We start from the raw sequence: 26481 nt of genomic DNA on the forward strand, positions 1-26481 counted from the left end.
TAGCTTCTTACTTGTAGTGCAATTAACAAATACATGTGTCTTTATAAGAATATTATCTTAGTGTCCATTACAATTTTATGCACCTTCCAAAAAACTGTTGTGTATATACATACAATATGTATACACTGTTGTGAGATATGTGTCTATGTGTATGTGTGTGTTAAGATACTTAACAAATCTTCAGTTAATTTTGTGTTATTGAGACATAATGAAGTGAAGTCTCTCAGTCGTGTCCGACTCTTTGCAACCCCGTGGACTGTAGCCCACCAGGCTCCTTTGTCCATGGGATTCTCCAGGCAAGAATACTGGAGTGGGTTGCCATTTCCTTCTCCAGGGGATTTTCCCGACCCAGGGATCGAACTCAGGTCTCCTGCATTGTGGGCAGATGCTTTAACCTCTGAGCCACAGGGCTAGTCAATAGTCAAAAAATGTTGCCTACTGTTTTTAGGTAAATTCATGTTTATTTATTTTATATCCCAGGCAAAATTCAGTGCTTGGTTAACAAGGATGGAATGCTAGTTCTTTAGCAAAGAATGCTCACAAACAGGTGATATAAAGTAATGCCTTAAAAGTGATTGTTTGTAAACCATAGAGAAGTGGGCATTTAACCAGGGTTGAAGATGAGGAGGAAGGAAAGAAATTATCTTGGAAGAAGTGCAGAAGAATTGGTAGTTGATAACAACAGCACAATATTGTACTTTAACAATTAGACAGCTGTTCTATATGTCTTTAAAATCTAATCTTTAGACATCTTATTTTTATATAACTTTAACTTATATGCAGAGTACATCATGAGAAACGCTGAGCTGGAAGAAGCATAAGCTGGAATCAAGATTGCCAGGAGAAATATCAATAACCTTAGATATGCACATGACACCACCCTTATGGCAGAAAGTGAAGAGGAACTAAAGAGCCTCTTGATGAACGTGAAAGAGGAGAGTGAAAAAGTTGGCTTAAAGCTCAACATTCAGAAAACTAAGATCATGGCATCTGGTCCCATCACTTCATGGCAAATAGATGGGGAAACAGTGGAAACAGTGTCAGACTTTATTTTTTTGGGCTCCAAAATCACTCCAGATGGTGATTGCAGCCATGAAATTAAAAGACGCTTACTCCTTGGAAGCAAAGTTATGACCAACCTAGACAGAATACTCAAAAGCAGAGATATTACTTTGCCAACAAAGGTCCATCTAGTCAAGGCTATGGTTTTTCCAGTGGTCATGTATGGATGTGAGAATTGGACTGTGAAGAAAGCTGAGTGCCGAAGAATTAATGCTTTTGTACTGTGGTTTTGGAGAAGACTCTTGAGAGTCCCTTGGACTGCAAGGAGATCCAATCAGTCCATCATAAGGAGATCAGTCCTGCATGTTCATTGGAAGGACTGATGTTGAAGCTGAAACACCAATACTTTGGCCACCTGATGCAAAGAGTTGACTCTTTGGAAAAGACTCTGATGCTGAGAGGGATTAGGGGCAGGAGAAGAAAGGGACAACAGAGGATGAGTTGGCTGGATGGCATCACCGACTAGATGGACATGAGTTTGGGTGGACTCTGGGAGCCGGTGATGGACAGGGAGGCCTGGTGTGCAAAGAGTTGCAAAGAGTCAGACACGACTGAGTGACTCAAATGAACTGAACTGATTCAAATGTAATTGGCTAATACCATGTTTAATTATAAGTACACAATGTGATATATGTGTACATTGTGAAATGATTACCACAATAAGGTTGATTAACACAAGCTTCATCTCACAGTGTTACCATTTTGGGTGTGTGTATAGTGAGGACAGTTAAGGTCTACTTTTTTTTTTTTTTTGATAATTTCTCAATTTTCTATTATTGTTAACTAGATATACCATATACATTATTTATTTTTTTTATTTTTTTAGTTTTTTTTTTTTTTAATTTTATTTTATTTTTAAACTTTACAAAATAGTATTAGTTTTGCCAAATATTGAAATGAATCTGCCACAGGTATACATGTATTCCCCATCCTGAACCCTCCTCCCTCCTCCCTCACCATACCATCCCACTGGGTCGTCCCAGTGCACCAGCCCCAAGCATCCAGTATCGTGCATCGAACCTGGACTGGCAACTAGTTTCATACATGATATTATACATGTTTCAATGCCATTCTCCCAAATCTTCCCACCCTCTCCCTCTCCTACAGAGTCCATAAGACTGTTCTATACATCAGTGTCTCTTTTGCTGTCTCGTACACAGGGTTATTGTTACCATCCTTCTAAATTCCATATATATGCATTAGTGTACTGTATTGGTGTTTTTCTTTCTGGCTTACTTCACTCTGTATAATAGGCTCCAGTTTCATCCACCTCATTAGAACTGATTCAAATGTATTACTCAGCCATTAAAAAGAATACATTTGAATCAGTTCTAATGAGGTGGATGAAACTAGATATACCGTATACATTTAGATTCCCCTAAATTATTCATCAAATAACAAAGTGTATACACTTTTACCAATATCACGAATATCCCTTACAAGAGGTAAGGGTCCTAGCAACATTCAACTCACTCACATCTTTTTTTTTTTTTTTTGACTATAGCACTCAGCTTGCTGGGATCTTAGTTCCCTGATCAGGGATCAAACTGGACCCAGTTAGTGAAAGCACTGAGTTCTAATCACTGGTCTGTCAGGGAGTTTCTGAATTTGACCTTTTAGATTCTACATATTTGTGAGATCATATAGTACTTGTCTTCCTCTCTATTAATATTTCACTTAACACATGACCTCACAGTTCTTCCATGTTGTAGAAAACATGACTTCTAAAAGACATAGACATGTACACTCAGTTCAGTCACTCAGTTGTGTCCACCTCTTTGTGACCCCATGGACTGCAGCATGCCAGGCCTCCCTGTCTGTCACCAATGCCTGGAGTTTACTTAAACTCATATCCATTGAGTCAGTAATGCCACTTTAAGATCTGAATAACTGTCAGATTCTCTGACTACAAACTTTTCATTTCCCAGATTGAATCTTTTTAAGATTTGACTGAATATCTCTATCCAAAGTATCTTTTTGAATAGTTTTAGATATTTTTGTTTTGAAATTATAGCCCTTTATGTTTATGTCATGATGAATTTGAGGCCAATTATGAATTACTTGACTGTTTTTTTAAATTTGTTTTTAGTACTAACTTCCGTAGTGCAGAAACTATAAGATCTACAATAATATATAAAAAGGCTACAGGCTCAAAGATCACTGAGCAAATGCACAATAAATCTTAGTGTAATTGAAAACAATGTTTTAATTAAACACTGAACAAAAATTACTACAATGAAAAAGACAGAAAAGTTTTTCACATAGTCAAAGTGCTATACGCACACACACACACACATATAAATCCTTAAAACATAATGAAACAGGAGATGTGTGGGGAAACAAAGTTAGGATTTAAAACAAATATCACCTTAAGAATTTGAGAAATTATTATTCTCATGTATCCTATCATTTAATTTTAGTAAAACAGTAAACAATATATATATATGAATGCATATGTGTACACAAATGCCTAATACAAATAACTAAAACCATTTATTTTTCAATTTTTCCAGGGCCTGTTTTACATCCTTGTTCCTTAGGCTGTAAATCAGAGGGTTTAACATGGGAATCACGAGGGTGTAAAACAATGAGGTCATTTTGTCTTCATCTAGAGAGTAGGATGAACTCGGCCTGAAATACATGAAGAGCAGAGTTCCCTGGAAAATGGCCACAGCAGTTAGGTGGGAGGTGCAGGTGGAGAAAGCTTTGAACCTCCCTTCAGCAGAGTGGATCTTCAAGACTGATAGGATGATATAACAATAAGAGACAAGGACTCCTGAAATGGAGCTTAATTCAATAAAGCCAAAAATCATGAATATCACTAACTCATTGAGCTGTGTGTCTGAGCAAGATATCAACAGGAGAGGAGGAACATCACAAAAAAAGTGGTTAATCTCATTTGACCCACAGAAGCATAAACGGAATGCTAATGTCGTGTTTATCAAACCATCTATCATTCCCACCAGGTAAACCCCAGCCACGAGCAGGGAGCACACCCCGCTGGACATGCTGACTGCATAGAGCAAGGGGCTGCTGATGGCCTTGTACCGGTCATAAGCCATCACTGCCAGCAGGAGACACTCAGAATCTACAAAGGTACAGAGAACCAAGAATTGCAGAGCGCAGCCATAGGAGGGGATTGATTTGTTCTTGGAAAATAGGTCCACCAGCATCTTAGGGCCGATGGCTGTGGAATAGCAGAGGTCACAGAAGGAGAGGTGGCTGAGGAAAAAGTACATGGGTGTGTGCAGCTGGGGATCCATCCTAATCAGGGTGATCATTCCGAGATTTGCCAGAAGATTAATGAGATAAACAGGTAGAAACATTGTAAATAGGATCACTTTGTTCTCAGTGTTATCAGTAATTCCCAAGAAAATGAATTCAGTCAAGGAGGAGCAATTCTCTCTTTCCATTCTTCTTAGATCTTGTGCAAATTTTTGAGAAAGTTATCAAGAAAATCACATATGCATGTTTAATGCTTCTGCACATCAAAAAAAAAATCATAAGGAAGAGCATTTTTTTCCCTTAATTGCCTTTTTATACTTAGAAAATAATCCAGTCTTGTACCTACTCTTCAAAGACGCATAACTCTCTATTCCGCAATAATAAAAGGCATATGAGGAAGACCTTTGAGAACGTTTCAAGTGAATCTAGATGCCATTCATGAGGTTGCTACTTTCTACAAATTCTTCTCTGAGCCTTATTTTTCTTATATCAGAGAGAAGAGCTGGATGATTTTACCTTTCTTCAATTCTTTAAAACCACATGGAAGACACGCCAGTGTTATCAAGACCAGATTCAAGACTTCGGACTGAGCTTTCTCTGGGTTTAAAAATATTCACTTGAGTCCAAAAAAAAAAAAAAAATGATCACTATTTTTTGTCTCTCAAAAAGACATGACTGGTTTAAGAATGTTCTTCTTAGTTCCATAAACAGTGAGTACATCACTGACTAGTAATAATAAAAATCATTATGTTACTGGTCTTAGCTTATCTTCTGCTTAGCATCTGGTGAGACACGAAATAAGTTATTACTGACCTGTTCCTAGAAATTTGCTATTGCTTTCCCATAACGCTCGTTACCTCTTTGTGGAGAGGTGACCGTCTAGGTGACTCTCTTGACCAGTGGAAGAAAAGAGCTAAAAGGAAGTGAAAACAACAGAATGTGCCACATATATTTGCATCACTTTAGATTTTAAATGACTTTCAGTTTAATTGAATGTAAATTAGATGAGGGACAATAAACCCTTCTAAAATGCAAAGACCTTGCTCTCTCTGCTGTGTTTGTGTGTATGCCTGTGTATATATCTTAATGTAAGTGAAAGCAATGGACTTTTTCTTTAGACCTAAGTTAATAAAGTACGTGGTCAACATGGAGGAGAATTTGTACATGTTTTTGTTTTTAATTGTGGTATGCATACTGTGAAACAAAGCACACCTTAATTGTTTTGTTTCTATAAAACAAAATACACTTTAAATTCATGTACAGTTGCTCATTGAAAAAAGGAGCAAAGACTTTTATGTGATCCAGCAGGAAAATAAAATTACATTATGAATGTTAACAAGTTCAGACAGATTCTTCCAATTTTGTGAAGAACATGGTATTTCTGCCATTAAATGCAGATTTTAGTGAGTATGTAGGCATAAAGTCCTTCACTTACAAACTCTTATTTTCCTCCCAATTTAAATATTTTCTCTTATTTTTCTTCAGTTAGGATCTGGAAACGTGCCTGGAAGGAGCAGGTCTTGGGTAGCTGAACAGTAATGAGCATTTGGTCTTTTATTTCACCAGGTATGTTGGGATTTAAATCCCTGTGCTATGGCCCTCAGGCTTTAGTGTTATTCAAACACTTCATTAATTATATTTCTGCTTCCGTATATTCCCCTGGCAGAGGAAGACATGGCTAGATAGCATTACTGACTCAATGGATGTTAATTTGAGCAAACTCTGGGAGATAGTGGAGGAGAGAGGAGCCTGGTGCGCTGCCATCCCTGAGGCTGCCAAGAGTCAGACAGACTTTGAAACAGAACAACCACCACAACATTCCCCTGTGAATTCAGAAACAGCTTAGCAGAAGAGGAGTTTTTGTGCTTCATTATTGTGTCCAAATTGCTCTATGGAAGGAAGGATACTGCAAGTGATTTGTATGGTGTGTGTCAGCTACCCGGAAACTGTCTCCTCCTTCTCTAGTCAAAGAGGAAACTTAGTGAAATTCTAAAAGATCCTCCTTCATCCAACCCTTTTTGATTGTTCATTGTGTTTTTGAAATATTCCCCTTCACTGCCTCATGTTGGAATATTACACTTTGGTCATATTTTCTTGTATCTTGAAGTGTAATCCTGCATCATAAAATCATCCTTCTAATGTATACAGTTCTTTGATTTTTAGTGCACTTTCAAGTTTGTTCACTTTTTACTACTATCTACTTCCTGAACATCTTCATCAGCCCACGAAGAAATCTACACCTTCTAGCTCTCACTCTCCTTTCCTTCCTCTCAAGCCTGGCAACTGCTAATCTTCTTTTTGATTCTATGTGGTTTCCTACTATTGGCCTTTGTAAAAAAGAGAATCATGCTGTGTGTGTGTGTGTGTGAGCGCTTTCTGTTAGGTTTATTTTCTTCAGTAAAATATTTTCAAGTTTCATCCATGTTGTTACATGTGTTAGAATTTTGTTTCATTATGTGGCTGAATAGCATTTCATGTTATGGATATAATACACTTTGGCAATCCATTTTTCAGAAGGATGAACACTAGCTTGTTTCTACTTTTCAGCTGATATGACTAATGACACTATAAACATTCCTGTCAATCCCTTTCAAGACAGCCCTCATTACCAAATACCAGCTTTTTCCCATTCTCCAGCCACATATCATCCAAGGACATTTCACTGATTTTGTGACTTCATCACATTGTCTAAAAAGTGCACTCTTTTCTGAATTATGTTTATTTTATTTAAGATTTTTTTTTACTACATTAAAGGCCACAGAAATAAAATCAATGGTTGCTTTGTATTCCCTAAACTACATGGTACTAGTATTTGTAAAGGTAGTGGTTTCTAAATATTTATTGTTATGCATTTTTCACTATCAAATGAAGACCAAAGAATAATTGCAAGGATAAAAACATACTTGCTTTGGGAATTTTTCTATGTATAAAGATCATATGAGTGAAGATGTCTCATTTTAAAATTGTCCATGGTGATGATTTTTGTTTTGCATTTCTTTTTTAATTTATTTTACTTTTTAACTTTAAAATATTGTATTGGTTTTTCCATATATCAACATGAATCTGCCACAGGTAAATCAACAGAGATCTATTATTTTTCTTAAAATAATTTGTTTACTATTTTTATATTAGTTATATATTGAAATTATATATAATTATATATATATATATATATATATATATATAAAATTGGAAAAAAATATCTTGGATGTTACACTTTTATGTCCTCCTTAAGTCCTCCTAAACAGATAGCAATGGAGTTCTCCATTCTTCTAAAACATGGTCTACCATCTTGGTATCTGGTGTGATTGGGCTGCTTCCTAAGGTCACAGAAAGTAAAATAATGCCTTAAGTAGATGGTTGCTTGTGGAACGCAAAGAGACAAAGAAAGATGTTTAACCAGGGCTGAAAATGAGGAAAAAGGAAAGGAAATTATCTTAGATGATATGACACAGTGACAGCCCAATAATGTACTTTACCAAGGCTTTTCCCATTGCTCTTTGTAACCTAATTTTCAACTTCCTTTCTTCTTTTTTCCCCTGATTTATTCAGATATAACTGTCAAATAGCATTTACATCCATTAGATATACAAAGTGATGATTTGAATTATGTATGCATTGTGAAATGATTACCACACTAAAATTGGTTAACACATTCATCACCTCACATAGTTACCACTATAGTGTGTGTATAGTGAGAACATTTAAGGTCTACTTTTGTAGTTAATTTCAAGCTTATAATATGGTATTGTTAGCTAGAGTCACCATGTGTATTAGATCCCCAGAACTTATTCATCAAATGTAATAGCAAAAAGTTTGCACACTTTGAACAGCATCACCCATTTCTCCCACCTTCCAACTCCTAGCAACCAATAATCTCTTCCTGTTTCTATGAGTTCATTCTACCTTTGTAGATTCCACATACACATGAGATCATACAGTACTAGCTTTTCCCTGACTGACATAGTTTACTTAGATTAAGATCCTTGCGATGATCCCATGTTGCAGAACACATGACTTCTTTACTGCTGAAGACAGGGGATTCTCTGTTTCAAGACCTGTCCAATTGTCACATCCTCTGACTGCTATCTTTTCCTCACCCAAAATGGATCTTTCTTAGATAGGAGACGGAATATCTTTATCCAAAGATGCTTTTACTTTACACTAGTTTTAGATACTTTGCTTTTGGATTTACAGCACTCAATTTTTTATTCCAGGATGACTTTAAGTCTAATTATGACTTACTTGACTATTTAGTTCATTAGTGTCTAATACTAGCACCAGCTTAAGTTCATTAATACAGAATCTAAAAAATGTACTATAAAATATAAAGAACCTAAGTGGTGGAAGATTGCTCAATACATGTATAATGTCTTAGTGAAATTGAAATAATGTTTGAATGGAAAATTACTCCAGAATTAGCACAACTAGAAATGTCAAAAGCTTTTTCAAACATAGCATGTGCCTTATAGAAACTCTGGCTACATACTAAGCATAACATTTGAGGGCAACTGCAGTATCTCTGAAGAGTGGTGTTTAATACAAATAATTATTCATTTAAGAATCTGAAAAAAATTATGTTTCTCATGTATCATACCATATAATTGTAATTAAGCAATTACTATGTGTGTAGCCATATGTACAGATATATAATAAAAATATTTAAAAATATAGTTTATTTTTAAATTTTTCTAGAACCTCTTTTACATCTTTGTTTTATAAACTATAAATCAGAGGGTTTAACACGGGAATCACAAGGGTGTAAAACAATGAGGTCATTTTGTCTTCATCTAGAGAGTAGGATGAACTCGGCCTGAAATACATGAAGAGCAGAGTTCCCTGGAAAATGGCCACAGCAGTTAGGTGGGAGGTACAGGTGGAGAAAGCTTTGAACCTCCCTTCAGCAGAGTGGATCTTCAAGACTGATAGGATGATATAACAATAAGAGACAAGGACTCCTGAAATGGAGCTTAATTCAATAAAGCCAAAAATCATGAATATCACTAACTCATTGAGCTGTGTGTCTGAGCAAGATATCAACAGGAGAGGAGGAACATCACAAAAAAAGTGGTTAATCTCATTTGACCCACAGAAGCATAAGCGGAATGCTAATGTCATGTGTATCAAACCATCTATCATTCCCACCAGGTAAACCCCAGCCATGATCAAGGAGCACACCCCGCTGGACATGCTGACTGCATAGAACAAGGGGCTGCTGATGGCCTTGTACCGGTCATAGGCCATCACTGCCAGCAGGAGACACTCAGAATCTACAAAGGTACAGAAAACCAAGAATTGCAGAGCACAGCCACAGAAAGAGATTGACTTGTTCGTGGCAAAAAGGTCTACCAGCATCTTAGGGCCGATGGCTGTGGAATAGCAGAGGTCACAGAAGGAGAGGTGGCTGAGGAAAAAGTACATGGGTGTGTGCAGCTGGGGATCCATCCTAATCAGGGTGATCATTCGAGATTTGCCAGAAGATTAATGAGATAAACAGGTAGAAACATTGTAAATAGGATCACTTTGTTCTCAGTGTTATCAGTAATTCCCAAGAAAATGAATTCAGTCAAGGAGGAGCAATTCTCTCTTTCCATTCTTCTTAGATCTTGTGCAAACTTTTGAGAAAGTTATCAAGAAAATCACATATGCATGTTTAATGCTTCTGCACATCAAAAAAAAATCATAAGGCAGAGTGTGTTTTTTTTTCCCTTAATTGCCTTTTTATACTTAGAAAATAATCCAGTCTTGTACCTACTCTTTAAAGAGGCATAAATGTCTATTCTGCAGTAATAAAATGCATATGAGGAAGACCTTTGAGAACATTTCAAGTCAATCTAGATGCCATTCATGAGGTTGCTACTTTCTTCAAATTCTTCTCTGAGCCTTATTTTTCTTATATCAGAGAGAAGAGCTGGATGATTTTACCTTTCTTCAATTCTTTAAAACCACATGGAAGAGACGCCAGTGTTATCAAGACCAGATTCTAAGACTCCGGACTAAGCTTTGCCTTTGTTTAACAATATTCACTTGAGTCCAAAAAAAAATAAAAATGATCACTATTTTTTGTCTCTCAAAAGGACATGACTGGTTTAAGAATGTTCTTCTTAGTTCCATAAACAGTGAGTACATCACTGACTAGTAATAATAAAAATCATTATGTTACTGGTCTTAGCTTATCTTCTGCTTAGCATCTGGTGAGACACGAAATAAGTTATTACTGACCTGTTCCTAGAAATTTGCTATTGCTTTCCCATAACGCTCGTTACCTCTTTGTGGAGAGGTGACCGTCTAGGGTGACTCTCTTGACCAGTGGAAGAAAAGAGCTAAAAGGAAGTGAAAACAACAGAATGTGCCACATATATTTGCATCACTTTAGATTTTAAATGACTTTCAGTTTAATTGAATGTAAATTAGATGAGGGACAATAAATGCTTCTAAAATGCAAAGACCTTGCTCTCTCTGCTGTGTTTGTGTGTATGCCTGTGTATATATCTTAATGTAAGTGAAAGCAATGGACTTTTTCTTTAGACCTAAGTTAATAAAGTACATGGTCTACATGAAGGAGAATTTGTACATGTTTTTGTTTTTAATTGTGGTATGCATACTGTGAAACAAAGCACACCTTAATTGTTTTGTTTCTATAAAACAAAATACACTTTAAATTCATGTACAGTTGCTCATTGAAAAAAGGAGCAAAGACTTTTATGTGATCCAGCAGGAAAATAAAATTACATTATGAATGTTAACAAGTTCAGACAGATTCTTCCAATTTTGTGAAGAACATGGTATTTCTGCCATTAAATGCAGATTTTAGTGAGTATGTAGGCATAAAGTCCTTCACTTACAAACTCTTATTTTCCTCCCAATTTAAATATTTTCTCTTATTTTTCTTCAGTTAGGATCTGGAAACATACCTGGAAAGAGCAGGTCTTGGGTAGCTGAACACTAATGAGCATTTGGTCTTTTATTTCACCAGGTATATTGGGACTTAATCCCTGTGCTATGGCCCTCAGGCTTTAGTGTTATTCAAACACTTCATTAATTATATTTCTGCTTCCGTATATTCCCCTGGCAGAGGAAGACATGGCTAGATAGCATTACTGACTCAATGGATGTTAATTTGAGCAAACTCTGGGAGATAGTGGAGGAGAGAGGAGCCTGGTGCGCTGCCATCCCTGAGGCTGCCAAGAGTCAGACAGACTTTGAAACAGAACAACCACCACAACATTCCCTGTGAATTCAGAAACAACTTAGCAGAAGAGGAGTTTTTGTGCTTCATTATTGTGTCCAAATTGCTCTATGGAAGGAAGGGTACTGCAAGTGATTTGTATGGTGTGTGTCAGCTACCCGGAAACTGTCTCCTCCTTCTCTAGTCAAAGAGGAAACTTAGTGAAATTCTAAAAGATCCTCCTTCATCCAACCCTTTTTGATTGTTCATTGTGTTTTTGAAATATTCCCCTTCACTGCCTCATGTTGGAATATTACACTTTGGTCATATTTTCTTGTATCTTGAAGTGTAATCCTGCATCATAAAATCATCCTTCTAATGTATACAGTTCTTTGATTTTTAGTGCACTTTCAAGTTTGTTCACTTTTTACTACTATCTACTTCCTGAACATCTTCATCAGCCCACGAAGAAATCTACACCTTCTAGCTCTCACTCTCCTTTCCTTCCTCTCAAGCCTGGCAACTGCTAATCTTCTTTTTGATTCTATGTGGTTTCCTACTATTGGCCTTGCGTAAAAAGAGAATCATGCTGTGTGTGTGTGTGTGTGAGCGCTTTCTGTTAGGTTTATTTTCTTCAGTAAAATATTTTCAAGTTTCATCCATGTTGTTACATGTGTTAGAATTTTGTTTCATTATGTGGCTGAATAGCATTTCATGTTATGGATATAATACACTTTGGCAATCCATTTTTCAGAAGGATGAACACTAGCTTGTTTCTACTTTTCAGCTGATATGACTAATGACACTATAAACATTCCTGTCAATCCCTTTCAAGACAGCCCTCATTACCAAATACCAGCTTTTTCCCATTCTCCAGCCACATATCATCCAAGGACATTTCACTGATTTTGTGACTTCATCACATTGTCTAAAAAGTGCACTCTTTTCTGAATTATGTTTATTTTATTTAAGATTTTTTTACTACATTAAAGGCCACAGAAATAAAATCAATGGTTGCTTTGTATTCCCTAAACTACATGGTACTAGTATTTGTAAAGGTAGTGGTTTCTAAATATTTATTGTTATGCATTTTTTCACTATCAAATGAAGACCAAAGAATAATTGCAAGGATAAAAACATACTTGCTTTGGGAATTTTTCTATGTATAAAGATCATATGAGTGAAGATGTCTCATTTTAAAAATTGTCCATGGTGATGATTTTTGTTTTGCATTTCTTTTTAATTTATTTTACTTTTTAACTTTAAAATATTGTATTGGTTTTTCCATATATCAACATGAATCTGCCACAGGTAAATCAACAGAGATCTATTATTTTTCTTAAAATAATTTGTTTACTATTTTTATATTAGTTATATATTGAAATTATATATATATATATATATATATATATATATATATATATATATATATATATAAAATTGGAAAAAATATCTTGGATGTTACACTTTTATGTCCTCCTTAAGTCCTCCTAAACAGATAGCAATGGAGTTCTCCATACTCCTAAAACATGGTCTACCATTTTGGTATCTGGTGTGATTGGGCTGCTTCCTAAGGTCACAGAAAGTACAATAATGCCTTAAGTAGATAGTTGTTTGTGGAACTCAAAGAGGCAAAGAAAAATGTTTAACCAGGGCTGAAAATGAGGAAAAAGGAAAGGATATTATCTTAGATGATATGACACAGTGACAGCCCAATAATGTACTTTACCAAGGCTTTTCCCATTGCTCTTTGTAACCTAATTTTCGACTTCCTTTCCTCTTTTTTTCCCTGATTTATTCAGAACTAACTGTCAAATGGCATTTACATCCATTAGATATACAAAGTGATGATTTGAATTATGTATGCATTGTGAAATGATTACCACACTAAAATTGGTTAACACATTCATCACCTCACATAGTTACCATTGTAGTGTGTGTATAGTGAGAACATTTAAGGTCTACTTTTGTAGTTAATTTCAAGCTTATAATATGGTATTGTTAGCTAGAGTCACCATGTGTATTAGATCCCCAGAACTTATTCATCAAATGTAATAGCAAAAAGTTTGCACACTTTGAACAGCATCACCCATTTCTCCCACCTTCCAACTCCTAGCAACCAATAATCTCTTCCTGTTTCTATGAGTTCATTCTACCTTTGTAGATTCCACATACACATGAGATCATACAGTACTAGCTTTTCCCTGACTGACATAGTTTACTTAGATTAAGATCCTTGCGATAATCCCATGTTGCAGAACACATGACTTCTTTACTGCTGAAGACAGGGATTCTCTGTTTCAAGACCTGTCCAATTGTCACATCCTCTGACTGCTATCTTTTCCTCACCCAAAATGGATCTTTCTTAGATAGGAGACGGAATATCTTTATCCAAAGATGCTTTTACTTTACACTAGTTTTAGATACTTTGCTTTTGGATTTACAGCACTCAATTTTTTATTCCAGGATGACTTTAAGTCTAATTATGACTTACTTGACTATTTAGTTCATTAGTGTCTAATACTAGCACCAGCTTAAGTTCATTAATACAGAATCTAAAAAATGTACTATAAAATATAAAGAACCTAAGTGGTGGAAGATTGCTCAATACATGTATAATGTCTTAGTGAAATTGAAATAATGTTTGAATGGAAAATTACTCCAGAATTAGCACAACTAGAAATGTCAAAAGCTTTTTCAAACATAGCATGTGCCTTATAGAAACTCTGGCTACATACTAAGCATAACATTTGAGGGCAACTGCAGTATCTCTGAAGAGTGGTGTTTAATACAAATAATTATTCATTTAAGAATCTGAAAAAAATTATGTTTCTCATGTATCATACCATATAATTGTAATTAAGCAATTACTATGTGTGTAGCCATATGTACAGATATATAATAAAAATATTTAAAAATATAGTTTATTTTTAAATTTTTCTAGGGCCTCTTTTACATCTTTGTTTCGCAAACTATAAATCAGAGGGTTTAACACGGGAATCACAAGGGTGTAAAACAATGAGGTCATTTTGTCTTCATCTAGAGAGTAGGATGAACTCGGCCTGAAATACATGAAGAGCAGAGTTCCCTGGAAAATGGCCACAGCAGTTAGGTGGGAGGTACAGGTGGAGAAAGCTTTGAACCTCCCTTCAGCAGAGTGGATCTTCAAGACTGATAGGATGATATAACAGTAAGAGACAAGGACTCCTGAAATGGAGCTTAATTCAATAAAGCCAAAAATCATGAATATCACTAACTCATTGAGCTGTGTGTCTGAGCAAGATATCAACAGGAGAGGAGGAACATCACAAAAAAAGTGGTTAATCTCATTTGACCCACAGAAGCATAAGCGGAATGCTAATGTCATGTGTATCAAACCATCTATCATTCCCACCAGGTAAACCCCAGCCATGAGCAGGGAGCACACCTCGCTGGACATGCTGACTGCATAGAGCAAGGGGCTGCTGATGGCCTTGTACCGGTCATAGGCCATCACTGCCAGCAGGAGACACTCAGAATCTACAAAGGTACAGAAAACCAAGAATTGCAGAGCACAGCCACAGAAAGAGATTGACTTGTTCGTGGCAAAAAGGTCTACCAGCATCTTAGGGCCGATGGCTGTGGAATAGCAGAGGTCACAGAAGGAGAGGTGGCTGAGGAAAAAGTACATGGGTGTGTGCAGCTGGGGATCCATCCTAATCAGGGTGATCATTCCGAGATTTGCCAGAAGATTAATGAGATAAACAGGTAGAAACATTGTAAATAGGATCACTTTGTTCTCAGTGTTATCAGTAATTCCCAAGAAAATGAATTCAGTCAAGGAGGAGCAATTCTCTCTTTCCATTCTTCTTAGATCTTGTGCAAACTTTTGAGAAAGTTATCAAGAAAATCACATATGCATGTTTAATGCTTCTGCACATCAAAGAAAAAAATCATAAGGCAGATCATGTTTTTTTCCCTTAATTGCCTTTTTATACTTAGAAAATAATCCAGTCTTGTACCTACTCTTTAAAGAGGCATAACTCTCTATTCTGCAATAATAAAAGGCATATGAGGAAGACCTTTGAGAACATTTCAAGTCAATCTAGATGCCATTCATGAGGTTGCTACTTTCTACAAATTCTTCTCTGAGCCTTATTTTTCTTATATCAGAGAGAAGAGCTGGATGATTTTACCTTTCTTCAATTCTTTAAAACCACATGGAAGACACGCCAGTGTTATCAAGACCAGATTCTAAGACTCGGACTGAGCTTTCTCTTGTTTAAAAATATTCACTTGAGTCCAAAAAAAAAAAAAAAATGATCACTATTTTTTGTCTCTCAAAAGGACATGACTGGTTTAAGAATGTTCTTCTTAGTTCCATAAACAGTGAGTACATCACTGACTAGTAATAATAAAAATCATTATGTTACTGGTCTTAGCTTATCTTCTGCTTAGCATCTGGTGAGACACGAAATAAGTTATTACTGACCTGTTCCTAGAAATTTGCTATTGCTTTCCCATAACGCTCGTTACCTCTTTGTGGAGAGGTGACCGTCTAGGGTGACTCTCTTGACCAGTGGAAGAAAAGAGCTAAAAGGAAGTGAAAACAACAGAATGTGCCACATATATTTGCATCACTTTAGATTTTAAATGACTTTCAGTTTAATTGAATGTAAATTAGATGAGGGACAATAAACCCTTCTAAAATGCAAAGACCTTGCTCTCTCTGCTGTGTTTGTGTGTATGCCTGTGTATATATCTTAATGTAAGTGAAAGCAATGAACTTTTTCTTTAGACCTAAGTTAATAAAGTACGTGGTCTACATGGAGGAGAATTTGTACATGTTTTTGTTTTTATTGTGGTATGTATACTGTGAAACAAAACACACCTTAAATGATTTGTTTCTATAAAACAAAACACACTTTAAATTCATATACAGTTGCTCATTGAAAAAAGGAACAGAGACTTTTATGTGATCCAGCAGGAAAATAAAATTACATTATGAATGTTAACAAGTTCAGACAGATTCTTCCAATTTTGTGAAGAACATGGTATTTCTGCCATTAAATGCAGACTTTAGTGAGTATGTAGGCATAAAGTCCTTCACTTACAAACTCTTATTTTCCCCCCAATTTAAATATTTTCTCTTATTTTTCTTCAGTTAGGATCTGGAAACGTACCTGGAAAGAGCAGGTCTTGGGTAGCTGAACAGTAATGAGCATTTGGTCTTTTATTTCACCAGGTATGTTGGGACTTAAATCCCTGTGCTATGGCCCTCAGGCTTTAGTGTTATTCAAAGACTTCATTAATTATATTTCTGCTTCCGTATATTCCCCTGGCAGAGGAAGACATGGCTAGATAGCATCACTGACTCAATGGACGTTAATTTGAGCAAACTCTGGGAGATAGTGGAGGACAGAGGAGCCTGGTGCACTGCCATCCCTGAGGCTGCCAAGAGTCAGACAGACTTTGAAACAGAACAACCACCACAACATTCCCCTGTGAATTCAGAAACAACTTAGCAGAAGAGGAGTTTTTGTGCTTCATTATTGTGTCCAAATTGCTCTATGGAAGGAAGGGTACTGCAAGTGATTTGTATGGTGTGTGTCAGCTACCCGGAAACTGTCTCCTCCTTCTCTAGTCAAAGAGGAAACTTAGTGAAATTCTAAAAGATCCCCCTTCATCCAACCCTTTTTGATTGTTCATTGTGTTTCTGAAATATTCCCCTTCACTGCCTCATGTTGGAATATTACACTTTGGTCATATTTTCTTGTATCTTGAAGTGTAATCCTGTGTCATAAAATCATCCTTCTAATGTATACAGTTCTTTGATTTTTAGTGCACTTTCAAGTTTGTTCACTTTTTACTACTATCTACTTCCAGAACGTCTTCATCAGCCCACGAAGAAATCTACACCTTCTAGCTCTCACTCTCCTTTCCTTCCTCTCAAGCCTGGCAACTGCTAATCTTCTTTTTGATTCTATGTGGTTTCCTAATATTGGCCTTGCATATAAAGAGAATCATGCTCTGTGTGTGTGTGTGTGCTTCCTGTTATTTCAGTAAAATATTTTCAAGTTTCATCCATGTTGTTACATGTGTTAGAATTTTGTTTCATTATGTGGCGGAATAGCATTTCATGTTATGGATATAATACACTTTGGCGATCCATTTTTCAGAAGGATGAACACTGGCTTGTTTCTACTTTTCAGCTGATATGACTAATGACACTATAAACATTCCTGTCAATCCCTTTCAAGACAGCCCTCATTACCAAATATCAGCTTTTTCCCATTCTCCAGCCACATATCATCCAAGGACATTTCACTGATTTTGTGACTTCATCACATTGTCTAAAAAGTGCACTCTTTTCTGAATTATGTTTATTTTATTTAAGATTTTTTTTTACTACATTAAAGGCCACAGAAATAAAATCAATGGTTGCTTTGTATTCCCTAAACTACATGGTACTAGTATTTGTAAAGGTAGTGGTTTCTAAATATTTATTGTTATGCATTTTTCACTATCAAATGAAGACCAAAGAATAATTGCAAGGATAAAAACATACTTGCTTTGGGAATTTTTCTATGTATAAAGATCATATGAGTGAAGATGTCTCATTTTAAAAATTGTCCATGGTGATGATTTTTGTTTTGCATTTCTTTTTTTATTTATTTTACTTTTTAACTTTAAAATATTGTATTGGTTTTTCCATATATCAACATGAATCTGCCACAGGTAAATCAACAGAGATCTATTATTTTTCTTAAAATAATTTGTTTACTATTATTTATATTAGTTATATACAAAATTGGAAAAAAATATCTTGGATGTTACACTTTTATGTCCTCCTTAAGTCCTCCCAAACTGATAGCAATGGAATTCTCCATTCTCCTAAAACATGGTCTACCATCTTGGTATCTGGTGTGATTGGGCTGCTTCCTAAGGTCACAGAAAGTAAAATAATGCCTTAAGTAGATGGTTGTTTGTGGAACGCAAAGAGACAAAGAAAGATGTTTAACCAGGGCTGAAAATGAGGAAAAAGGAAAGGAAATTACCTTAGATGATATGACACAGTGTTGATAGCTGATAGTGACAGCCCAATAATGTACTTTACCAAGGCTTTTCCCATTGCTCTTTGTAACCTAATTTTCAACTTCCTTTCTTCTTTTTTCCCCTGATTTATTCAGATATAACTGTCAAATAGCATTTACATCCATTAGATATACAAAGTGATGATTTGAATACATTGTGAAATGATTACCACACTAAAATTGGTTAACACATTCATCACCTCACATAGTTACCACTATAGTGTGTGTATAGTGAGAACATTTAAGGTCTACTTTTGTAGGTAATTTCAAGCTTATAATATGGTATGGTTAACTGGAGTCACCATGTATATTAGATCCCCAGAACTTATTCATCAAATGTAATAGCAAAAAGTTTGCACACTTTGAACAGCATCACCCATTTCTCCCACCTTCCAACTCCTAGCAACCAATAATCTTCTTCTTGTTTCTATGAGTTCATTCTACCTTTGTAGATTCCACATACACATGAGATCATACAGTACTAGCTTTTCCCTGACTGACATAGTTTACTTAGATTAAGATCCTTGCGATGATCCCATGTTGCAGAACACATGACTTCTTTACTGCTGAAGACAGGGGATTCTCTGTTTCAAGACCTGTCCAATTGTCACATCCTCTGACTGCTATCTTTTCCTCACCCAAAATGGATCTTTCTTAGATAGGAGACGGAATATCTTTATCCAAAGATGCTTTTACTTTACACTAGTTTTAGATACTTTGCTTTTGGATTTACAGCACTCAATTTTTTTATTCCAGGATGACTTTAAGTCTAATTATGACTTACTTGACTATTTAGTTCATTAGTGTCTAATACTAGCACCAGCTTAAGTTCATTAATACAGAATCTAAAAAAATGTTCTATAAAATATAAAGAACCTAAGTGGTGGAAGATTGCTCAATACATGTATAATGTCTTAGTGAAATTGAAATAATGTTTGAATGGAAAATTACTCCAGAATTAGCACAACTAGAAATGTCAAAAGCTTTTTCAAACATAGCAAGTGCCTTATAGAAACTGGCTACATACTAAGCATAACATTTGAGGGCAACTGCAGTATCTCTGAAGAGTGGTGTTTAATACAAATAATTATTCATTTAAGAATCTGAAAAAAATTATGTTTCTCATGTATCATACCATATAATTGTAATTAAGCAATTACTATGTGTGTAGCCATATGTACAGATATATAATAAAAATATTTAAAAATATAGTTTATTTTTAAATTTTTCTAGGGCCTCTTTTACATCTTTGTTCCTCAAACTATAAATCAGAGGGTTTAACATGGGAATCACAAGGGTGTAAAACAATGAGGTCATTTTGTCTTCATCTAGAGAGTAGGATGAACTCGGCCTGAAATACATGAAGAGCAGAGTTCCCTGGAAAATTGCCACTGCAATTAGGTGGGAAGTGCAGGTGGAGAAAGCTTTGAATCTCCCCTCAGCAGAGTGGATTTTCAAGACTGAAAGTATGATATAACAATAAGAGACAAGAACTCCTGAAATTGTACTCAGCTCAATGAAACCGAAAACAATGAACAACACCAACTCATTGACCTGTATATCAGAGCAGGAAAGGAGGAAAAGTGGAGGTAAGTCGCAGAAGAAATGGTTAATCACATTTGACCCACAGAAACATAAGCGGAATGCTAATGTCGTGTGTATCAGAGCATCTGCCATTCCCACCAGGTAAACCCCAGCCACAAGCAGGAGCAGACCCTGCTGGACATGCTGACTGCATAGAGCAAGGGGCTGCTGATGGCCTTGTACCGGTCATAGGCCATCACTGCCAGCAGGAGACACTCAGAATCTGCAAAGATACAGAAGACCAAGAATTGCAGAGCGCAGCCACAGAAAGAGATTGACTTGTTCTTGGCAAATAGGTCCATCAGCATCTTAGGGCCAATGGCTGTGGAATAGCAGAGGTCACAGAAGGAGAGGTGGCTGAGGAAAAAGTACATGGGTGTGTGCAGCTGGGGATCCATTCTAATCAGGGTGATCATTCCGAGATTTGCCAGAAGATTGATGAGATAAAAAAGGAAAAACATTGTAAATAGGATCACTTTGTTCTCAGTGTTCTCAGTAATTCCTAAGAAAATGAACTCAGTAAAGGAGGAGCAATTCTCTCTACTCATTCTTCTTTGTTCTTGTCTAAAGTTTTAGCAAGTGATCAAGAAAATGACACCTGGATGTGTAACATTTCTGCACATCTGCAAAATGTCATAAGACAGAGCATGATTTTTTTCTATATTTTTATATTTAGAAAATAATTAATGTCAGGTGTATGTATGCTTGAAGAGGGATAGCTGTATATTAAGCAGTAATAAAAATTATCTGGAATTGAGCTTTGAGAAATAGTGATGTAAATTTAGATATCATTCATGAGGTATGCTACTTTCTACAAGCTCTTCTCTGAGCATTATTTTCCTTATCTCAGTGGGTAGATATCGATAAATTTCACTCTCCTTATCTCTTCAAAATAATTTGTAAGAGACATCAGTGATAGAGAAGCCAGGTTTAAGACATGAGACTAAGAATTTTCTATGCTTGAAAATATTCACTTGAATACAAAAAATTATTAGAAAATATAATCACAAAATTTATGTTTCTCAAAATCACATGATCAATTTAAGAGTCTTTAACTTAGTTACAGAAACAATGAGTATAACACTGACTAGCATTAATAATGGAGAAGGCAATGGCACCCCACTCCAGTACTCTTGCTTGGAAAATCCCATGGATGGAGGAGCCTGGTGGGCTGAAGTCCATGGGGTCACGAAGAGTAGGATAGGGCTGAGCGACTTCACTTTCACTTTTCACTTTCATGCATGGGAGAAGGAAATGGCAACCCACTCCAGTGTTCTTGCCTGGAGAATCCCAGGGATGGCAGAGCCTGGTGGGCTGCCGTCTCTGGGGTCACGCAGAGTCGGACACAACTGAGGCGACTTAGCAGCAGCAGCATTAATAAAAAAAATTATTATGGTACAGATTTTAGTTTATGTTGCATTTAGTATTTGGAGATACATGAAATAAGTATTATTTACCTTTTTGCTAGAAATTTGTGATTGCTTTCCCACAATGCTCATTATCTCTTTTTGTAGTAGTTGTAGTCAAGGGATGAATCTATTGACCAGTGGAAGAAAAAAAGTTAAAAGGAAGTAAAAGCAACAGAATGTACCACATACATTTGCATCACTTTAGATTTTAAATCTCCTTTCTGGATTCAATTTATGATAGGAACATATTTCTGTCTCAGTTTGTAAACACTGGACCTTTCAGAGATGGCTTAGTTATTTCAGCATCAAAGTATCAAATCAGTAGTTAAAAAAAAGATTCAGCATAGCAGTTGGCAGAGGTAATTTGGAGGTAAATGGAGTCCATGAGTGAGAAAACAATAAAAAAGTGTAGGAAAAATAGCATGCCATAAAAAAGAAATCTGAAGAAAAAGCCAAATGCTTTTTCTGGGTCATCAACAAGGATTTGTAGGGACTTCCTAGAGGAAGGTGAGCTTCCTGGGGCTGTGGGAGGCCTGGGAGAGAATTAACTAGGCCTGACCTTGGGGCTAAGTCGCTAAGTTGCCTTTCCCCTGTAAAATAACATCCTTCCTGTGGTTGGGAGAAGGCCGGGCCTGCAGGCCTGCCAAGGTTAAGGCAGTGGTGAAGGAAAGAGCGGAAAGGTTTAGCACGGGGATGGTTCTGTCAGAACAGAGGTTGATGTGGGCGACCAGCTGTCCCAGTTTGTCTGGGATTAAGAAGTCTCCTAAGTGCAGAGCTGTCACTGAGCCTGGACCAGGAAGGCATTAGCAGCCTTATGTCTATTCATTGCCAGGTAGCTCATGCTCTTTCCCCTGAAATCTCAGATCCTGTTACCCCATATGAGCTTTCATAAGTATATCAGCAAATGTTACGCAACTCCCCAAAGTACAGGCATAGCTTGTGTAGTTGTGCTTCACTTTATTGGGCTTCTTGCATGCTGTATTTTTCACAGACTGAAGGATTGTGGCACTCCTTCATTGAGCAAGTCTACTGGCATCATTTTTCCAACAGCATTTGCTCACTTTGTGTCTTTGGGTCACATGTTGGTAATGCTCACAATATTTCAAACTTTTTCATTATTACTATGTTTGTTATGGTGATCAGTGATCTTTGACGTTACTGTTGTGATTGTTCTGGTATTTTTTAGCAATAAAGTGATTTTAAATAATAAAAAAATCTCCTTTAATTTAATAAAATATAAATGAAAAGAGTGACAATAAATACTTCTAAAATACATAGACTTCTCCTATGTTGTATGTATGTATTTATGTGTGTGAATGTGTATATACATATTTAATGTATCTGAGAATAGAGTATAAGTAATAGACGTTTTCCTTTAGTTCACTTCAGTTCAGTCGCTCAGTCATATCCGACTCTTTGAGACCCCCAGGGCATATGGTGCATGTGGAGATGAACTTGTACGTGTTTTTATTTTTACTGTGGTACCTACACTATTTTTTAAATAAAACAATATATACCTTAAATTGTTTTTTAATACTTACCAAATGATAAAAAGAGTGAAGGCTTTCCCATGAACCAAGAACAAAATGAAATAAAAGTAATTATTCATGGATACTAACAAGTTCATACTCATTCAGTTCTGAGAAGAAATATTATTACTAGCCATTAAATGCAGATTTTAGAGAATAGGAAGGCATAAAATATTGCATTTACAAAACTTTTTCTCAAAAAGTTAAGTATTTTCTCCTATATTCTTTAAGTTAGGATCTAGAAACCTACCTGAGATGAGCAGGGCTTGAGTAGCTGAACAACAACCAGTGTGTGTTAGTCACTCAGTCGAGTCCAGCTCTTTGTGACCCCATGTGACCCTCTCTGGCTCCTCTGTCCATGGAATTCTCCAGGCAAGAATATTGGAGTGGGTTGCTATTCCCTTCTCCCAGGGATCTTCCCCATCAGGGATCAAACCTAGGTCTCTTGTACTGCAAGCAGGCGCTTTACCATCTGAGCCACCAGGGAAGAACAACAGGCAGATGGCCTTTTATTTTACCAGGTACGATGGGACTTAAATCCCAGTGCTACTGCCCTTAGGCTTTGATGTTATACAAACACTTCATAAATTATATTTCTCTTTCTCTATATTCCCTTGAGAATTCAAAACAACTTAGCACCAGCTAAGTTTTTGTGCTTCACTATTGTTACCAAATTGCTCTGTGTTAGGAAGAAAACTGCAAATTTTAGGACTGCTTAACAGTTACCCTGAAACCATTTCCTCCTTCTCTAGTGAAACAGGAAACCTAAGGAAACTCAAAAAAGGTCCCTCCCTCCATCACTTCTAACTTCTTCACATTATTCATTGTGTTTTAAAAAAATTCTCTTTCATACCTCATTTAGGAGTATTACTACAATCCTATTGTATTTTCTTTTATATTAAAATATAATGCTCATATCACATATACCATAAAATTCACCCTTTTAATGTATATAGGTTATTTTATTTTATTTTATTAGTTTTATTGTGTTTTCAAGGCTTTTCAGTCACCACTACTATCTACCTCCAGAACATCTTCATCAGTTCAGTAAGAAGCCCACACCTATTAGCTCTCATTCCCTGTCCCTGCTGACCCCAGCCCTGGCAACCACTTATCCATATTCTGACTCTGAGCAGTTTCTTATTCTCAGTCTTGCATATAAACAGAATTATGCAATATGTGTTGTATTTTTTCTTCTCTCAAGCTTCTTTTCTTCAGTGAAAAATTATCAAGGCTCATCCATGTGTCAGAATCAGGATTCTGTTTCATTGAAGGGCACAATAATATTTCCTTTTATGGATATTACACACTTACTGACCCATTGTTCAGTTGGATAAATGTTGGGTTGTTTCTCCTCTTTATCTGTCATGGATAATGATGCTATGTTATTCTTGTCAATGCTACCTTTCAAGGCAGCCATCATCACCAAACCTTATCTTACTCCTATCTTCCAACCACATGCCAAAGGATATTTCATTGATTTTATGTCTCCCTCACATTCTCTAAACTATGCACTTTTTTCTGAGTTATGTTAATTTGTTCTTGTAAGAAGGTCTGCTAAATTTAAGACTTCATAAATTACAGCAATGATTATTTTGTATTTTCTAAACTTAATGGCACAAGGATTTGAAAAAGTAGTATTTTCTAAATATTTGCCATTAAGTATTTATGACTATAAGGGTAGAAAATAGTGTGCTGTGCTTAGAGTTGCTCAATCATCTCCAACTCTGCAACCTACTGGACCATAATCAGCCAGGATCCTCTGTCCATGGGATTTTCCCAGCAAGTATACTGATACTCCTCCAGTCTATCTTCCCAAAACCAAGGATTGAACCTGTGTCTCCTGCATCTCCTGCATTGGCTGGAAGATTCTTTACCACTGAGCCACATGGGAAAACAATGTAAAAAATAGCAGTATACCTGCTTTGAAAATTTTTCTACAGATATAGCTCAATTGTACAAAAAAGGTCTTAATGACCTGGATAACCACGATGGTGTGGACACAAACTTAGAGCCAGACATCCTAGAGTGTGAAACCAAGTGGGCCTTGGAAAACAGTACTATGAACAAAGCTAGTGGAGGTGATGGAATTCTTGGTGAGTTATTTCAAATCTTAAAAAGATGTTGTGAAAGTGCTGCATTCAATATGTCAGCAAAATTGGGAAACTCACAAGACTGGAAAAGGTCAGATTTTATTCCAATCTGAAAGAAGGGCAATGGCAAAGAATTCTCAGATCAGATCAGATCAGTCGCTCAGTCGTGTCTGACTCTTTGTGACTCCATGAATCGCAGCACACCAGGCCTCCCTGTCCACCATGCGATTGTGCTCATTACACATGCTTGCAAGGAAATGCTCAAAATCCTTCAAGCTAGGCTTCAACAGACATGAACTAAGAACTTCCAGGTGTACAAGCTGGCTTTAGAAAGGGCAGTGGAACCAGAGATCAAATTGCCAACATCAGTTATTCCAGAAAAAAATATTTACTTCTGCTTCATTGACTGTGCAAAAGCCTTCGACTGTGTGGATCACAATGAACTGTGATGCAAATACTATACCACATTACCTGCCTCCTGATAAACCTGTATGCAGTCAAGAAACAACAGTCAGGATCAGACTTACATCAAGGTTGTATATTGTCACCATGTTTATTTAGTTTGTATATGCAGAGTACAAATTTCCAGATAGGATGAAGCCCAAGCTGAATCAAGATTGCCTTAAGATATATCAGCAACCTCAGATATGCAGATAATACCACTCTAATGGCAGAAATGAAGAACTAAAGGGTCTCTTGATGAAGGTAAAAGAAGAGAGTGAAAACATGTCTTAAAACTCAACATTCAAAAAACAAAGATTACGGCATCTGGTCCCATCACTTCATGGCAAATAGATGGGGAAAAAGTGGAAGCAGTGATAGATTTTATTTTCTTGGGTTCCCAAGTCACTATGGACATTGAAATTAAAAGATGCTTGCTCCTTGGAAGGAAAGCTATGACAAACCTAGAGAGTGTATTAAAAAGCAGAGATATCACTTTGCTGACAAAGACCCAACAGCTAAAGCTATGGTTTTCCCAGTAGTCATGTAAGGTTGTGAGAGTAGGACCATAAAAAAGGTTGAGGGCTGAAAAATAGATGCTTTCAAATTGTGGTGCTCGAGAAGACTCTTGAAAGTCCCTTCAACAACAAAGGGATCAAATCAGTCAATCCTGAAAGAAATCAACCCTGAATATTCACTGCAAAGACTGATGCTGATGCTGAAGTTCCAATATTTTGGCTATCTGCTATGAAGAGACAACTCACTGGAAAAGACCTTGATGCTGGGAAAGATTGAGGGCAGGAGGAGAAGGGGGTTACAGTGTATGAGATTGTTGGATGGCATCACTGACTCATTAGACATGAGTTTAAGCAAACTCAGAGAGATACTGGAAGATAG

General features: G+C 36.4%; 2 protein-coding genes and 2 pseudogenes across 2 annotated transcripts; all 4 read right to left on the minus strand.

The window, feature by feature from the left end:
• Positions 1 to 3545: 3545 nt before the first annotated feature.
• LOC102269277 (olfactory receptor 5W2-like) lies at positions 3546 to 4475 on the minus strand. The gene has a single exon (XM_014479270.2). It carries the CDS (start codon positions 4473 to 4475, stop codon positions 3546 to 3548), a length of 930 nt encoding a protein of 309 aa, XP_014334756.2.
• Positions 4476 to 8949: 4474 nt separating this feature from the next.
• Positions 8950 to 9881, minus strand: LOC102280080 (olfactory receptor 5W2-like; annotated as a pseudogene).
• A 4485-nt stretch (positions 9882 to 14366) lies between these two features.
• On the minus strand, positions 14367 to 15299 carry LOC106700526 (olfactory receptor 5W2-like). The gene has a single exon (XM_070366858.1). The coding sequence runs from the start codon at positions 15297 to 15299 to the stop codon at positions 14367 to 14369; it is 933 nt and encodes a 310-aa protein (XP_070222959.1).
• Positions 15300 to 19728: 4429 nt separating this feature from the next.
• Positions 19729 to 20660, minus strand: LOC102268998 (olfactory receptor 5W2-like; annotated as a pseudogene).
• Positions 20661 to 26481: the final 5821 nt, after the last annotated feature.

Source organism: Bos mutus, unplaced genomic scaffold (assembly GCF_027580195.1).
Source record: "Bos mutus isolate GX-2022 unplaced genomic scaffold, NWIPB_WYAK_1.1 CTG219, whole genome shotgun sequence".
NCBI classification, from domain to species: Eukaryota; Metazoa; Chordata; class Mammalia; order Artiodactyla; family Bovidae; genus Bos; species Bos mutus.

What these genes read in the sequence shown, in the direction of transcription:
- LOC102269277 (XM_014479270.2), bottom strand. Translation starts at nt 4,475, where the DNA reads ATGGAAAGAGAGAATTGCTCCTCCTTGACTGAATTCATTTTCTTGGGA.
- LOC106700526 (XM_070366858.1), bottom strand. Translation starts at nt 15,299, where the DNA reads ATGGAAAGAGAGAATTGCTCCTCCTTGACTGAATTCATTTTCTTGGGA.